Raw genomic sequence first — 17,180 nt, forward strand, 5'->3', positions numbered from 1 at the left:
CAGGGCTGCAAGGACAGCAATGGGATTTTATTCTTTCCTTGCAGCAGGTTTGCAAGGACGGCGATAGTTTTTCTTTATTTGCAGCAGGGTTGCAAGGGCAGCAATGGGATTTTTCTCTCCCTGCGGCAGGGTTGCAAAGGCGGAGGGGGAAGGGAAGCGAAAGGAGGGCGGGAGCAATTCGCGGATCTCCGAAGGGACGAGGGTTTCGTCTTTTCCTTCGAAATGCGGAAATTTGAGTAACACAATCAGCGAGCTGATATTACTCAACCGGGAGAGGGGGACAAGAGAGAGCTGAAGCAAAACCACCGCACGACTCACGACCGAGCACAGCTCTCCGCCGCTCCGGAAAGTGGCCGGCGGCTGCCCCTGCCCCCTTGCCCCTCCTGCCTTTGCCCCCCTGCCCCTGCTCCTGCCCCCGCCCCGGACCCGCACCGGCCCCGGGACGGCGAGGCAGGGCGGGGGCCAGGGATAGCGGCTGCTCCCCCGGACCGTCCCGGGGGTGCCTCCCGCCAACCGGTGCCGGGGCGGGGACAAGGACCGAGACCGAAACCAAGACGATTTTCGGCTTTAAGAGTGTGCGTATGTGCCTCCGTGTGTGTGTGTGCATGCGTGTGCGCAGCGGGGAGGAGGGCTGCGCGGCGGAGGGAGGGGAAGGAAGCAAGGAGTTGGGGCGGGGGGGGGGAAGAAAGAGAAAAAGGCGGAAAGCGGCAAAATGGTTAGCGGGTGACATCACCGTCATTTGCATAGGCGCGGGGATAAAACCGCCCCGCCAGCGAGCGTTCTTTATACTGGCTTGCGGAGCGGCGGCAGCAGCGAGCGGCCGGTCTGAGCATCACCGCACGGCGACACCGGTGGGTCCCACTGCTCCCCCCCATCCCCCCCCAATACTCCCTCCCCTCGGGTCCCCCAGCGCGACCAACACGAGCCCCTGTCCGGCACCCTTGGCGGGGAGGGACGGCGGGCAGGGCAGGGGGCAATTGTCCAGGGTGGCGGGGGGGGAGCTATTGTCTCGGGAGGGGGGTATTGTCTGGGAGCCGTGCCGTTGCAGGGCGGTGGCGTGCGCGCCGCAAGCCGGCTTTGTTGCCGTCCCAGGGCTTTATTTTTTAATTAATTTTCCACTAACGAGTTAAAACCGCGGTCAGCGCCGGGCGGTTCCCCTCTATTGTACTCTGCAGCGCGCAAATACTGGGAGCTGCCCGCGGCGGCGGCTGGCGGCGAGCTGCACTGCCTTTGATGCTGGATTAAACTACAGTTTTTAAAAATTACTATTACTATTTTTAAATGTGCCAGGGATTAAGCGTTTTATTTTCGGCGTGCGTTGAGTTTTCGGCTCCCCGCGTTGGGTGCGGCGGGGCGCGGCGCCGCTGCCGCCCTGGGGTCCGGGCGGGGGGACTGGGGAGCCCTGGCCGGGGGTAACGGGCTGTTCCCCTTGTGTGCGCAGAGTCACCTGCCAACATGTCCGACAAACCAGACATGGCTGAGATCGAGAAATTTGACAAGTCCAAATTGAAGAAGACAGAGACGCAAGAGAAAAACCCGCTGCCTTCAAAAGAAAGTGAGTGCGGGCAGGCGGCGAGGAAGGGCAGGGAGAGGGGGAGGGAGGCAGGCAGGGAAGCAGGCTCGGGGGGGGAGGCAGGCAGGGAGGGAGGCAGGCGGGAGGAGACAAAGAGGGGCGGCAGGCGAGGAGCCGGGGGTGCGGCGGGTGCGGGGTGGAGGAAGGATATAAGGCTGTGGCTGTGCCAGACAGCGAAAACCTGAACCCACGGCGTAGTAGCACTTAATTTATAATTATTTACATTTCTTTTTTTTGATACATATCTTTTTTTTATACTTGATATTTTTTACAAATTATAGGAATTGTCATGTGAATGCATTTCAGGTTCTCAATCTTTATCTTTTTCTCTTTTTTTTTTTTTTTTTTGTTTTGTTTTTTTCCCTTTTTAGCAATTGAACAGGAGAAGCAAGCGGGTGAATCGTAATGAAATCTGCCCTTCCAAATTATGCACTGTACATTCCACAAGCATTGCCTTCTTATTTTACTTCTTTTAGCTGTTTAACTTTGTAAGATGCAAAGAGGTTGGATAAAGTTTAAAATGACTGTACTGCCCCTTTCACATCAAAAGAATAGAGAGAACTACTGACACTGAATGAAGGCGCTGCCTTTCCCTCTGCCTGTCTGGCTTTGGTCCTGGTGGCATGAAAGAGCTTGCATGTTGATGAAAGAAGAACTTGGGTGGGACTACAGTAAACTAGAGTAACACACGAATAAATGCAAAGCTGTACCAAGGTCCTGCGAGCTGTAAAATGCAGTTAATCGAGTGCCATTTTTTTTTTTTTTTTGTTCAAATGATTTTAATTATTGGAATGCACAATTTTTTTAATATGCAAATAAAATGTTTTAAAATCTGGATGGTATTTATGTCCTCTTTTTGGAGAACTGTATCAAAGGATATGAAGCATAAAAGCCAGTACTGAGACATGGGATACTATAAAACCTTTGGAGATGACTCAAATCATCCTCATTTTTTTTCTGTATGTGCTCTCACCAATAGATAAATTTGCATACTTCGAAGCTAGCTTTTACACAATTACAGTAAAAAATTGCATGTCATATAATTTGTTGCCATGTGAGTATGTAACTTTAAATATTTTTTTAATGTAGACATTGATAAAGGCAAAACCTTGGCTATGTTTATTGCTTTGCCCCTCTCATAGCATAGCTTATAATAGCCGTTCTGTAGTGTTGCAGAGATTCAACCTTGGTTGTAGAAATCCATAACTGATTTAATAATTAAGGTTTGTTCTGCTGATAACAGTATTTAAATGAAGTAATTCTAATTTTCAGTCTGTGGTGGAATATAAGCGTTTTAGTATTGTAAAGCTATTTTAGTGGATTGTGTCCCACAGAACTAAAATGATTTTGCTATAAAAAGATAGTAACGTTTTGAATGCTTTTATAATCTCTTAATGGTTACTGGTTCTAAAACTATGTATCAAAAGAAAAAAAAAAAGCTCCCGTTTCTTTACTAGTTCAAAACTAACCATTCGGGGGCAAAAACCTCATGGTAACTCATGGTAACTTTTAAAATGAAGATGATAACAGTAAATCCTACATGCAAATAGCAACAGTATGGCAGTTCATTCAGACCTGGGACACTTTCCAGTTATTTTCTCTCAAATGATGGCAGGTAACATCTGTGATCCAGGGAGATCAGTAGGAACTGACTTCAGCAGTCATGGATTTAATCTATTCACTTTGAAGTGAGTAACATTTGGGAAAAAAATGTCAGCCTGTAGGAGGGTGGTGAGCGCAGTTTTCAGTGCCTTAGTTCCATGTTCAGGGCTTGAGCCTGTATTTGTTTCAGCCAACTTCTATAAAGCAAAATTAGCCCCTCTGGGGAATCCTGGGTTTTACTGGGCCTGCTGACTTGGGGGGAGTCATGTAGATCTGTGGTTTCATTCTCCTGCCTCTCCTTTGCAGCATCTGACTGCAGCAACCAACCCCGTCCTTGAGTTCACACCAGTGAGGGCAGTGGGGCTCTTCTGCGTGCAGGTCTGGTGGATATCTGTGCTGCTGGAGAAGGAGGGAGCCCTGGATTGCTGCGTGTTTGTGGGTACAGTCCCCAGACACCCAGCAGTGAGTAATTTGCAGAACACAGTGAAGAGAATCTAAGAGTTCAGGCCTGAGATGTTTTGATGCAGTCCACGGGAAGATTTGGGAAGTCCTGGTGGCATACCTCACAGTAATTTTAATTAAAGACTGAAGTGAAGCATTTTTTATGGTTGTAAATGTTTTGAGCTTTCATTTTTTTTCTGCATATATAATGGGAAAAGCATAGGAAACTTTCAGCTGAGTTTCTGAAAAGTCAATTAAACAATCAACTCCCAGCTACTGATCTTAATCAGGTAACACAGGATGTAACATGACTAAATTCAGAAGTGTACAGTCTGAACTGTACGTGCGCAAATGAGTAGAAGCGAGCACTTGCTTACCGGGGATTCATCTATGGGAAGAAAACCAAAGCAATGTATTTCTGAGAGAGGCAAAGCAGGAGATTTATATAGCTTGATATAAGTCAATGAAAGTGCATGCTGTAAGCCAGCATAGTTCAGCAAAAAAGGCAACGAGATATGAGACCTCTGACTATACAATTGCAAGTCCGAAGTGATCAGAAGATGGTGCAGCCCAAAAGGTACCACCACCTGTGACGTGCCTGGTGGCCTCAGGCGCATGGTAAGAGGTGGTGAAGCTCAGATCTGTTTTCAGGAGATACAGCAATAAGCTGCTACTACTGTTAGGAGCTCTGTTGCTGCATCAAGGACTGAATAAAATACAAAATCAACTGGAAAATAAACCTTCCACGTAAAATTCAGCAATTACTGGCACCTATCATCCCCTGCTTTACTCCTCGTTCAGCACTTTGCATATATTCAGAGAAAATTGTGGCAGATCCTCTCCATAATTTGCATAGACGATGTTGAAGTGGTCACATCTGACACCTACTTCACAGCAGTGCAATTGATGGCATGAGACATGAGGGCTCGGATGGATCGATTGTAATACTCGGGGCTGCATCTGCTCTGGTGGTTGGTGGGGGCTAATAAAGGAGACCAGTGTCTTTGGCTGTCAGTCTAGAAACTTTCACCAGCAACAAATTGACTAGAAAAAACCAAATACAGCCCAAAACCTGGTTATGAAAAAGGGTCATCAGCAACAGAAAAGCACATATGGTTTTTGATCCGACATGCTGTGCAGTCACATTATCCCAGCCCTACGAGATGAAGGCTTTACCATGTCTGGCGTGCTGCCTCCCCGCCTCCAGCAGCGAGGCAGCTCCCTCGGGGCTACGTGGTGAGGAGCTCTGTCCTCAAGTGCTGTACCAAATTCTTCCTTTCTCAACATTCAAGAAAAGATTTTTCTCCCTCTTTCATGCACCTCCCCAGATATCATTAACCATGCATATATTGGACAGGAAGTGCATGCTAACAAGTTCCAAAATAGAACATTGTGGTATTAAAATTAATTACAGAGATGTGGAGACCTTAATGCAAGCATTTTGGTCTTCTAGACTATTTTTGTGCAATGCTGAATGTGTGATAAAACACCACTTCCCCTAGTAACCCTTTACTTCCCCAGAAACAGCGTAGAAATGAGAAGTTCCTATTGTGTATTGTAATCATATATATGGCTGCCACATACAGCTGCTGCACAACACAGTTTTATTAATAAGGAACTGTGCACTAATTCAAGCATCATATAAAATACAATGGCCACATAATACAGCATTCAGTACAATAATTCCCCTTGGCTGATACTAAAAGGGGTGTGAAGAAATAAAAAAAAAATGCAGCTCATGCTTATTCAATGATATACAGTAGGATGACTATGCAAAGCAACCTATGGCAGTCTTGGCAGAGCTGCCTTCCATGAGATCATCTGCTGCACCAGCTTCGTGCATTTTCAATTCAACAGGCAAGGCAACCAAGTTGTAAATAAAATGGGCTGTTTTGTTAATTTGGAGAAAGGCAATTCCAGACAACATTTATCCATTATTTGTACACTGTCTGACAGATTAATTTGCTATTGTCCCTACCATATGATAATTTTTTTTAAAAAAGCTCTGCTCTTTACCATACACCTATTTCAAAATTCTGTCACTTATAACAAGAAATAATCATTTTTTCTCTCTGTTTTCAGCCGTAGTTAATGACTTGAATTCCAGTATTGCTTTTACCAGGTTTTAAAAATGTCAGACTCCTCTCTGAATTTCTCTCCTTCCTGCTTATAAAAATAAAATAGCGGGTTCTGAGAGATGTTTAATTTTGCCTCTGGGTTAATGAGCCTTCAGCGTATTGGGACCACAGCAAATGTACATTTTTTTTTCTCTTGTTTCTGCAATCATGAGGACTACAACATTCCTTTTTTTCTTTGTAATCAAAAACTGAGGTTCTCAGGAGATTTTTCAGTCTCCTGGAGCCTGGGCTTTATGAAAACTGTCAGGCATGATGAAATTCATGCGATGTAATGAGAATTGGCAACTGGGAGATTCTCCACCCACTGCTCCCTCACAACAAGAAGATGCTGATGGCAAAGCACAATCAAATCTATAGCATTAGTTTCAGCCTATGATATGCAAAGAATGTCAGAGTGAGGCCTGTAAGGAATAAATGTCTCTCTCTCTCTTTTTTTTTTTTTTTTTTAATTTAAATTCAGAAGTCCTATGGCCTCAGGCTTTCTGATAGCTCTGGATTTATTGTTTACTTAACACAGATTTTTCCTTCACCAGTAATTCACAAATGAATGGGTGAATTTACTCTAATTTAAATATGTTTCCAGCATTTGAATAGTCCCCAAATATTCACAACATGTCCAATCAAAACATTGTCTTGAAAATAAATCATCATTCCATTGACCAAAAGCTTTTTGATGATGAAGAAACTTTTCCCCACCGTTGCCATTCTGATCATTTTATCTTTGGTATGTGGTCCAGGGCTTGGAATTTGGGCCTGGAAATGATATAATGATCTCATGTGACATTGCATATTCTGTAAACAGATATTTGCAGTGCCTTTGTTTGCATAATATGGATGAATACTGAGTACACTTAGAAGTTCACTAAAGACTGAAAATTAAAACAAAGAGACAAACAAATGACCCACAAAAAACAAAACTCAACCCAACCCAAAACAAACAAACCCCACAAAAACTCAACCCTACTCAACCAACCAATCAACAAACAAGAAGAGGAATACATTTGTGTATTTTATAATATTTGCCATTAATAATTTTGTTATTCTTAGCATCTTCTATTACACTAGCTTGAAGCTATAGCAGCAATGTTCATGTCTCTGAAATAAGACAGATGAACTAGCTGAAATTTACTTCTTTCTAGACCAAAAGGATGAAATTCAGGCTTTCAGATGCTTCAGTTCTCCCTTAATGTATTTCACAAATTTTCATAAATATCACTTTATGCTTTATTTCCTATAGCAGTGCTTCCTTTCCATCTGACACGTAGTTATGTAAGATATGGTTTACATTACTCAGGTATAGCATTTTAAAATGTTTTGAAATGGAGAGATAGTTCTTCAAACTATCACTTGCAGCTTTGGAATTTATCTTTAAAGCCGTCTGCACAGCTAGATGTTGATGCAAAATAATGTAGAGAATTTTTGAGCTACATAATAGTCTGAAAAATCACTTGCTGGATTAATTTTTCATGCATCGCTCTTCACTTCACCTGCTCTATATCATCTGACCTGTATAAGAAGATTGAGCCAACAGACAGATATGCTTCATCGTTTCTCCCAAACTAGGCACTGCGTCTCAGAAATGCCACTGATCCACTGTGCAGTGGGAATGGCAGTCAATATTATAAATGTGACAAGATCTAACATGTTGTGGTATTTCCTGAAGGACAAAATTTCAGGTGTTTGGCAAAGGGCTCATGACACTTGCTTTCCTCTCTGATGGGTCCTAATTTGGTATTGGACAACACTATTCATGAAAACCAATTTTAGGTCATTTTTAGAGTCTACATCATCCTCTCTGAGACTATACAGTTATAATTATCAAAAGCAAGATGGGAAACAGGTAAAAAAAAATAGAAAGAAACATTCTCTAACTCATTTCCAGAATGTCCTGTGTGTGATTTCATCACTTACAAAGGATGTGACCATACCAAACTCAGACAGTAAAAAGATGATACTAGTTTACATCCTGGTGTCCAGTAAAGTTGGCCAAAGGAACAACTGTTTGGACTTTATTGCCGTTATTTTTTCAAGGTACTATGGCAGCACCTTTGTGCCTGTCATAAAAGAGGGATACACAGACATGTGTGGTGAAGAAACTGCTCTTGTAAGAACAGAGCTGACTCCTGGGCACAGATTTGGTAAAATCAGAAGTCACCATGAGGACTGCCAACAGCAAACATGGCCTAGATGTACGTGAAGTAGACCAAGGCTGCAACAGACTATAGTCTGCCTTGAAAATGTTACCCCCTGCTTTCCCTTCTTGCTATAATAGATTACTGCTTCTGCCAGATTTCCTATATGCAGCTGTGTCTTTGCATGTGTGCAACGCCCAAATGATTTGACATATCCTCAACGCTTGGTTTATTACTGAAATTTAGCTTTGGTATCTTGGCTTGGCACAGGCACCTGATCCTCCCCTGAAGAAAAGCAAGCCCAGAGAGGAGTATCAAGAGAGAACTGAGAAATGTCCATTCTTTGTGTTGCATGTTTTTCTGAATGCATGATGACAGCAACCAGTGGTGCAGAAAAGGCTATTTCAGGGTGACATCATCAGTCACAAAAGTGGACATGGCCCTGAGCATCTACATTTCCAAAGAGGACACCATGTCCAGCATGCTGAGCACTCTCCAGGCTCACATCATTTTGGGTTCTCATGAAGGGGGACCGCGCGGGCAGGTCACCCACAGTGTCACCCAGTGGTGTGCATCAGTGGCAACATCATGGGGTGGGCTCCCAGGGGCAGCCCCAGGACACTCCTCTGGGCAGCTGAGCCTTTTCTATTTTAACATTTTTGTTTGGCTTTCTTGTCAGCTCATTTCATTGCTAGTCAGTCTGCAAGCTGCTGTTCAATTACAGGCCAGCTCTAGTCCATCTCAGGACTAGTGCTGGCTGCATGCTTTTGTTTTTTAGTGCCATGGGCTCCTGTGTGCCTCTCATGTCAGCTCCAGCACTCTTCACCCTGCTCTGTCTGCCCATCAGAGATGCCCTGATGTCAAGAGATCCATGATCCTGTGTATCTGCTGCCCTACCTAGAGGTGAGAACAGTGGGCAGCATTGGTATATCTTTGTTACCCTAGGGTCAGGAGGAACACAGAGAACAAATTTAATTAAAGCAAGGGCAGGAATGCAAGGATAAGTTTGTAAGAGCAGAGGCGACTCGTTAGTTGAATTAAAAGAAGCTGACAAAAAAAGCCTTTTCTTGTTATATATGCTTGCTAGTTTCAATCTTTTCTTGGAACCTCTTTTGAAAAATATACTTCAAAATATGTAGGAACCTCTCAGAAAAAATGTGTTTCATACCATAAGCACTGGCAACATTGCTTTTTTTTTGAGGGAAATAGCAGACAGCAAAGCTCCCGATTATGAAGTTTCAGCCATACAGAAAAGTACCATAAAATGATTGAGTCCTACCAGCACTATACAGGAATATAGACCAGCCATAACCTTACCAATGCAGGCCCAGTGCTGGGTTTAGGACTGCTTTGCATCCTAGGAATGGTGCAAATCAGATCATATGTAAATCCATTACTTCAACAATCTAATGAGTAGATGAATGGTACCACACCGTGTATGAAGGCTTTTCTTGACAGAGAGGCTGATGCCTAGGTCTTCAAAAATCTTGTCCTTAGATTAGGTCAGAGGATAGAAAGTCCCCTGAGAAATTATCAGGGGCAGTGTAATAAAATGTCTTCCATGAGAAAGCAATGCACAATGAGCTTTATACAAACATTGCTATTCCCTAGCAGTTACAAAGCATTTCAAGAAATGAAGTGTGTTGACGAAGGCACCAATGAGTTTAGTCCCACTCTATTCTTTCAGCATGAATTAGGAATAAGAAAACTCATAGCAGCTGAGCTATACCCCACCTCTCTGACATATTAGGGCAGGATAGATGGATCCCAAACAGTCTCATCTCCATAGCTCGTGACTACAAAAGCAGCTCGTGCTTACTTGGATCATGCAGAGAGCATCGTTCCCAGGAAGAACTTCACGTTTCTTTTCTTTTTCTTTTTTTTTTTTTTTTTGAACGACTTTAATTATCATTCTGGGAGACACACAGAAATCTGCTGCCTGCTTTGTTTTTGGTAGTTGGCTTGCCAGCATTAAGTGGACGGGGGAGGGGGAAGCTCTGAAAATGAGTGAGGTGTTATGAGTGAAGCTAAATGACACTGCTTTTCAGCATGAGAAATTAGTGTGATGCCAAGAGGAACACGTGTGGAATACAGGTGAAAAACCTTTCCAGGATAGATGCCCACTTTACAGGGGTCCATACATAGGCTGTACATACCCATATACAGCTGCTTCCCTGGTGCTTTGCTTGTTAAAGTTGTCGCTGCTGTATGTGGGAAGTGTGGGTTACGCTGAGAAATGCCAAAGTAGCTCTCGAAGTCCTTGCTGCATTTTAAAGGTTAAAACTAGGAACAGTCTGGCATTCTTTGAAAGGTCTTTAAATGGAACAGAGCTGTTTAATCACATGCATTGCAGCACGAGCACAGTTTCTTCTATATCCTTTTCAGCTGGACTTTGTGAGCTGATAGGCAGTTTGTTTTCAGCAAAGGCTGAGCTGTGGCTATCTATCTACAGTTTGTGCTCTCGGAGATCAAAAAAAACCCAAACCCAAAACTCCAGCAGATAGTGTTTTAAGACTAGAAATGTGTTTACACAATTTTCAGTTTGGTAGCCTAAAAGACTCCTAAATGCATATTTAGGGATAACGCTAACAGAGCAGTTGGATGCTCACAGCTTCCCGTGAAATTTCCCTCCCTGCTGAAGTAAAGGCCTGTGAAATGCCAAGGTGCTGAGCAGGTGGGGTTGCCTTCATTTTGGTGAGTTTTTTAGATGTTTACAGCACATCAGGATGTTTGTTTGTTTGTTTTTTTTTTAATTTGAGTGCCTAATTAAGGGTAATAATGTAGTTTTAGTCCCTTGAAACTCGCACATCCCCCCGTCCCATTCATGGTTTCAGCTTTTATGGGGCCTCTTAGGCAGGACTCTGTTGCAACAAGCACTTTGCAGAAAAATTTGGAGTATCCCCTCTCTTTGCATGACATCTGAAGTGCAATTGCATATCTCAAGGTTTTCTCTTCTCACTATGTCCTTTATTTTTAACCAAATCCTGTTCCACTCCCTGTGGATAGGTACCCTAAAAATACCACTGTTACGTGCCCAGGAATCTTGGTCTTCTCAGTTCTCACTCGTCATACCCAAACTGTGGGTGTACCACCCCTGCCAGCAACTACTCCCTATTTCAGATTGTATTTCCAACTCCATTATACAGTATAATAGTCTGCCAGTTTGCTTGGTGTCTCCAAATCACTCTCAGCAGGAGCCTGCTGCCAACTTTTTGACAGTGGGACTTCATCAAATATATTCTGCTGAGACATCTATGCTTTTAAAATACTCCCAGTAAAAGCTTCACTCTTTCCTTTCCCCTCGTTCTGGAGTGGCCTAAACCAGTGCCTCAGAGCTGACCCAGCAGAAGCAGCAGCAGCAACATGTCAGCAAACTGGAAGGGTCAGATGCTGTTTGGGCTGCCTATCAGGAAGAAAGAGCTCTTATCTAACCTTTATGCACTCCTTCCCCTTGTTCATTTTAGCTTTGCAACAATAAGCATTAGATATTTTTAATGAGCTTGTTTGTTTCTAGTGCTAACTCCCTAGAATTATCCTCTTTCACACTGCTAGCCAGCAGTGGGAAGGTTAAAAATGCAGTCAGTTACCAGTGGCAACATACTAGTGTTGTAAATCGTGCCCACACATCTTCAGATCTACTGACATTTGAAACATCTAGGCCCTTTCTTTTAGCTATACCAGTGTAATTATGCCTTGGTATATCTTTTTTTCCTACATGTCATCCTCTTGGAGTGCTCAGACAAGTATGTATGAGGGATATATATGCAAGGAGAAAGCAAGAAGGAAGCTGAAGTTATAGAGAAAGAAAGGAAGCCATTGCAAATCATTCACTGGGGGTTTTGAAAGAGTAATATCACATATCAATAGTTGCAATCTAATAGCAGATTATTGATCCCTTTAAATTATTTTTGTATATTGCCTATGAGCTGCAGGTTAGTCTGTGCCAGTGAAATCAATTACATTTTATATCAGTACCATATGCTTATTTCACACAGCAGGAATGTGGAGGTGCTGCGCGTCCTTCTTGTCAGCAGTGTCATAAGCTAACAGACTGTGTGTAGCAGAACTGGCACATATGCTAAAGCAAACACACATGAAATATCCATGCAGAGTACAGTGAATCATTGCCGCTTCTCATTTGAGTCAGCAGGGACAGGAGACAGCTTTGCTGTTGGTCAGGATTTGACTTGACGAAAAATTGGCCTGAAGGCATGTGAGACCCCGTTGTTTATAACACACACACACAAGATGCAATTTCCAAGTGGGCTGTGCTTCTAAATGCTGAGAAAATAAGGCCTGTACTATTTTTTTTTTTTCTGCCCTCACTACTGCCTTGTTCAATGCCTTGTTCACTGTTACTTCTTCAGAATTTTGTGGGAGTCCACCCTGGTGCAGGTGACAAAACAGAGCAGCAAGTGATGGGAAGGGTGACCATGATTTCAACTGAATACATATGAGGAAGCAGCAAGCCCCAGATAGAGTCTTGCTTTTGGCAACTTTCTTCTGCATAGTCCCACAAAAGAGCGCAGGGGGAAAGGGTCATCCCTTCATGCCCAGCTCTGGCAAGTGATCTAGAGCAGCTGGTCATTTTTGTCACTTGCTGCTGGCCCAGAGGCAGCAGCAAGGAAGGCACTGGTTCTCCTGGGACAGAACACCTCATCCATCATCCTTCAGACAGACCTGTATCCAAAGATGCATGCGGCATTAAAAGACAGATAGGAAACTGGAGTACCATGCAGTGCTTAACATCTGTTTTAAAATTCCCTTTTATTGATTTTTATACAGAAGCAATACAGCTTGCACCAGTGCTGTATTATGGGCATCTTAATCACCCGTGTCTTCAGGCGTGGTATCTTTCTAAAATGTTATTGGTTTTAAAAGAAAATGAGCCACCAAAGAGAACAAACTAATAAAATCTTATGGTTATGAAGAAATCACAAGCAGTTTACTCCTTTGTCCACTCCTGTGTGGAGGGCTATTTATGAGGAGGGCATGCTCCAGGCTGAGTAAAGATGGCAGTAACTGGTGGGACTAACCACATGAGTAAACGCCACACCAATGAGCAAAGATTTGGCAGGATTAAGTACCCAGTTCTTCTCTGCTCAGATAAATCAGTTTATTATATGATCAAGGCCTGTGCTTTCCATCTTTGCAAATGTCATTTTTTTTTTTATAACAGTATGCTGAATTTCAGTAATAAACACTGAATTATTTCAATAGATTTAATGAAGTTCAAGAAATTATCCTTTCTGATATGTCTTCATGTTATTGGGCTCTTATAGATAGATTCCTTCTTCCATAGATACAAAGTATAGATTTTCAGTCTGGTAATGGACTGTCCACTGCCTTCAGCTACTATTCTTACTTTTGACAGTAATGAGGCTGTTATTACAAGTTCAGCACAATTTGTCCACAGTTCATTACTTACATAGAAGGAACATACCACAGGCAGACACTCCTTTTTCATATGCAAAACAGTATTTTCAATGAGACAGACAAACATACTTGAGCCCTTATGAACATTCAGACATTATCGTATTTAATAGATGAAGAAATATCTCCAGTGTAATTTTGAAGTATCCAATTTATTGTAGTGTATATTGTGCTGCTCTAGGCAAATTATATACATAGAAGATGAAAACTAGCCATTTATTTGCATATACCATTCTTGGTAATATTTTAAGAATTATTATGTATTTGACCAAGCTGACAAATATTTGTGATGTTAAACCATGCTTCAGTTTTATCTCAACAAGCAAGGAGATGTTCAGCTAGCTACTGCAGACATCTCTATTGACTTGGAAAGGAAACCTGTCTGCAAATCTCAGTCTTTCAAATTGTACAGAAGTTAGATCACCAAACCAGCCTAAAATAAATGGTGCAGATATACTTATAACAAGAACCTGTTATTGCACACTTTCTTTTGTGGGCTACATTTCAGATACTCAGCTGGACTAGCAGGAGGTAGATGACTCCATGAATGGAGCTTGCAGGAACTGTGGAAATTTATGTACACCCTCAGTGTTGACACATCATTTACTACCTGATATAACTGGATAGGAAAATAAAAGTGCCAACATGGACAGTCTTTGGACAGTCTTTTCTACAAGCAGAAGGAAAAGAATGTTCCTTCTGTGGGAGTAATTGCCACCACTGCTCCTTGTCACAGAATCGTAGAATAGTTTGGGTTGGAAGTGACCTTAAAGTTCATCTAGTTCCAACCCCTCCTGCCATTGCACAAGACCAGGCTGCTTAAAGCCCCATCCAACCTGGCCTTGAACACTTCCAGGGATGGAGCATCCACAGCTTTTCTTGGCAACCAGTTCCAGTGCCTCACCACCCTCCTGGTGAAGAATTTATTCTTTATCAGTTTAAAGACATTAGCCCTTGTCCTATCACTACATGCCCTTGTAAAAAGTCCCTCTCCAGCTTTCTTGTAGGCCCTGTTTAGGTATTGGAAGGCTGATACAAGGTGTCCCTGAAGCCTTCTCTTCTCCAGGCTGAACAATGCCAGCTCTCTCAGCCTGTCCTCATAGGAGAGGTGCTCCAGGCCTCTGATCATCTTCATGGCCCTCCTCTGGACTTGCTCCAACAAGTCCATGTCTTTCTTATGTTGGGGTCCCCGGAGCTGAATGCTGGTAAAGACTGAGGCAAAGAAGTCATTGAATACCTCAGCCTTCTCCCTATCCGGGTGAACAGGTCTCCCGTTTCCTTCCTGAGAGGGCCCACATTTTCCCTAGTCTTCCTTCTACCACTGACCTTCTGGTTGTCCTTGATGTGCCTGGCCAGATTTAGTTCTATCAAGGCTTTAGCTTTCCTAACCTAATCCCTGGCTGCTTGGGTAATATCTATGTACTCTTCCTAGGCTACCTGCTCTTGTATCCACCCTCTGTAGGTTTCCTTTTTGAGTTTGTTGTCCAGGAGCCCCTTGTTTATCCATTCAAGCCTCCTGGAGTTTTTGACTGACTTCCTCTTTGTTGAAATGCATTTCTCCTGGGCTTGAAGGAGGTGATCCATGAATATTAACCAGCTTTCTTGGTCCCCGTTTCCCATCAGGGCTTTATCCCATGGTACTCTACCAAGCAGATTGCTGAAGAGGCCAAAGTCCACTCTCCTGAAATTCAGGGTAGTGAGCTTGCTGTGTGTCCTCCTTGCTGCCCTGAGGATCTTGAACTCCACTATTTTATGGACACTGTAGCCAACCCCGTCTCTCACAAGAGGTCCCTGCTGAAGAGCAGTTCTTCCTTTCCTCATCCATCATCCCTCAGCAACCAGCAACCAGCAACATGCTCACCAAAATAAGAAGGTGAGTTCTTAAAGAAATGTTTCTTTTTCTAGCTCAGGTTTGTCTGTGGCTAGGGAAAAGTTATGAACTCAACACTTATACCCATAAGGTGGCACTTTTTATTTCCTGTAGGTCCTACTGTGTTTGTTTTTTGCTTTTCAGACAATCATACATGCATTATCTCTTAAGGCAATGATGAATTTTGAAAAAAATCCACACTTTTATCTCAGTCAGTACTTGACAAGAATGTACATACTTTACCACCTTCAGAAGGCAGGCATGAATATAAAAAAAATTAAGTTTCAAATATGCAGTGGTTTTATTATTCTCATCTTTTTAATACTTTTCTCAGTGGTGACCAGTGATTTTGTTTCACAGTAGGAAGTCATATAACAGCAGCAAAATAATAAGACTGGAAATGAATAACTGCCTTTTTCCTGTGATATCCTATGAGCCTCTAGTTTAATCTAACCTTCTACCACATATCATCTACTGAGTCTTCTGGCTAGTTTACCTTAATGGTAAACATTCAGTCATTTCAGAGCAGCAGTGGAACCTGTACCTTACAAATGTAGACTTGTATTAGATACTATGCTTCTTTGATTTATGTTCTTGATATAATTATTTCAACAGGTACTAATATTAGCTAGAATTCTGTAATTTAGAAGATAAAACTTGGGGCAGAACAATGCCTCAGTTTTTGTCTTATGAAAGCTAAAATTTATGAATTTTATTTGGTTGATTACAACTTCTGGCTTCAGGGTGAAAGCATAAAAACTCAGTCCACTTTAAGCAAAGCATTCTTAGCAAAAACATTATAAAATATGTTTCTCATAAATCTCCCATGAAATGAACCAAATATCAAGGGTTGTTACTGTCATTAATTTCTTACTATCTTGATTTTCTTCCAGTAACTTAAAAGAACATTAAAACGTGGAATGGCTGACCTCCCACATAAAAAGATCTGGCTAATGGTCTTATCTTGCTTTTTCTAGATCCTGTGTAATTGTCTTGATAGGACTGTTTCATATAGGTCCATATATTGGGTGAATTCTGCATTTAGGAGCACATGTATGTAAGCCCCACAGAATACTAAATTTAAAAGTTCTAAGTATAGACCTTTGTAGTTATGTGAAGCATTTATAGGGCAATATATACCCTTATATATTACCTATTTAGCATTTGCCTAGCCCTACTGCCTTTATGAATATGGTTTTCTTTCTTCTTTGTCTTTCACTTCTTGAGTTATTCCCCTACGTTTCCTGATTTATTGTGTTTCATGCTCTGCTTTGTGTTGATCTGCAAGGTCAGACTCTAATGCTCTTGTGGAAGCAAAGGATCCCAGAGCATCAGCATCAACCCAAACCAACTGAGGGAGGGGACTGCAGTGCATATCTTGTAATTAAAAGTGTGGTCAGAGTGTTAACAACATCAATAACTGATATTTCTTTTCTTTCTTTTTTTTTTTTTTTTTTTTTAAGAAAATGAAAAAAAACAAAAAAACCCAACATTTTAATTACACTGCCACTTTAGTTTAGACTGTAAACTGCACTGCATGCCTGGACTATCTTTTTCATTACATTTAAGCAGGCTCTCAGAAATCTTGCCAAGGAACAAATCTGCAAAAGTATCCATGGACACATGTATACATTGAAACTCTGGTTTTCAGTGGGAGTTCTAGTTGTTCAGTAAAGTCATCCTTACAGAACTGGGCATTTAAAAATTGGGCTCAGGACAAATTTGCAAAAGCAGACCCTATGGAGTCTGCTACGCTCTTCCAGGTGCAGTGGGATCTACAGGTATTACAGTGGCTTGGGAAATAAGCATCACCTCATGTCTTCCAGGCTTAATTCGATGTGCACCTAGGTCAATTTTGCCTATTTAAATAAGAGACTCAGCTCATTTCTATATTACAGGGCATTCTCAGACCCCTTCCTCTTCATCCTGTTGTTCACAGTTAGCAAAACTCACAGTTACTCTACGACATTATTGTGTTATTTCTGACAAAA

General features: G+C 42.3%; 1 protein-coding gene across 1 annotated transcript; it reads left to right on the plus strand.

Annotated features, from left to right (window-relative positions):
* Nucleotides 1-372: 372 nt before the first annotated feature.
* Nucleotides 373-2,408, plus strand: TMSB4X (thymosin beta 4 X-linked). The gene is made up of 4 exons (XM_080357762.1): nt 373-575; nt 748-851; nt 1,442-1,555; nt 1,945-2,408. Exons 3-4 carry the CDS (start codon nt 1,456-1,458, stop codon nt 1,977-1,979), a joined length of 135 nt encoding a protein of 44 aa, XP_080213888.1. The 5' UTR covers nt 373-575; nt 748-851; nt 1,442-1,455; the 3' UTR covers nt 1,980-2,408.
* The last annotated feature ends 14,772 nt before the right edge of the window (nt 2,409-17,180 follow it).

Source organism: Nesoenas mayeri (assembly GCF_963082525.1).
Source record: "Nesoenas mayeri genome assembly, chromosome: 1".
NCBI classification, from domain to species: Eukaryota; Metazoa; Chordata; class Aves; order Columbiformes; family Columbidae; genus Nesoenas; species Nesoenas mayeri.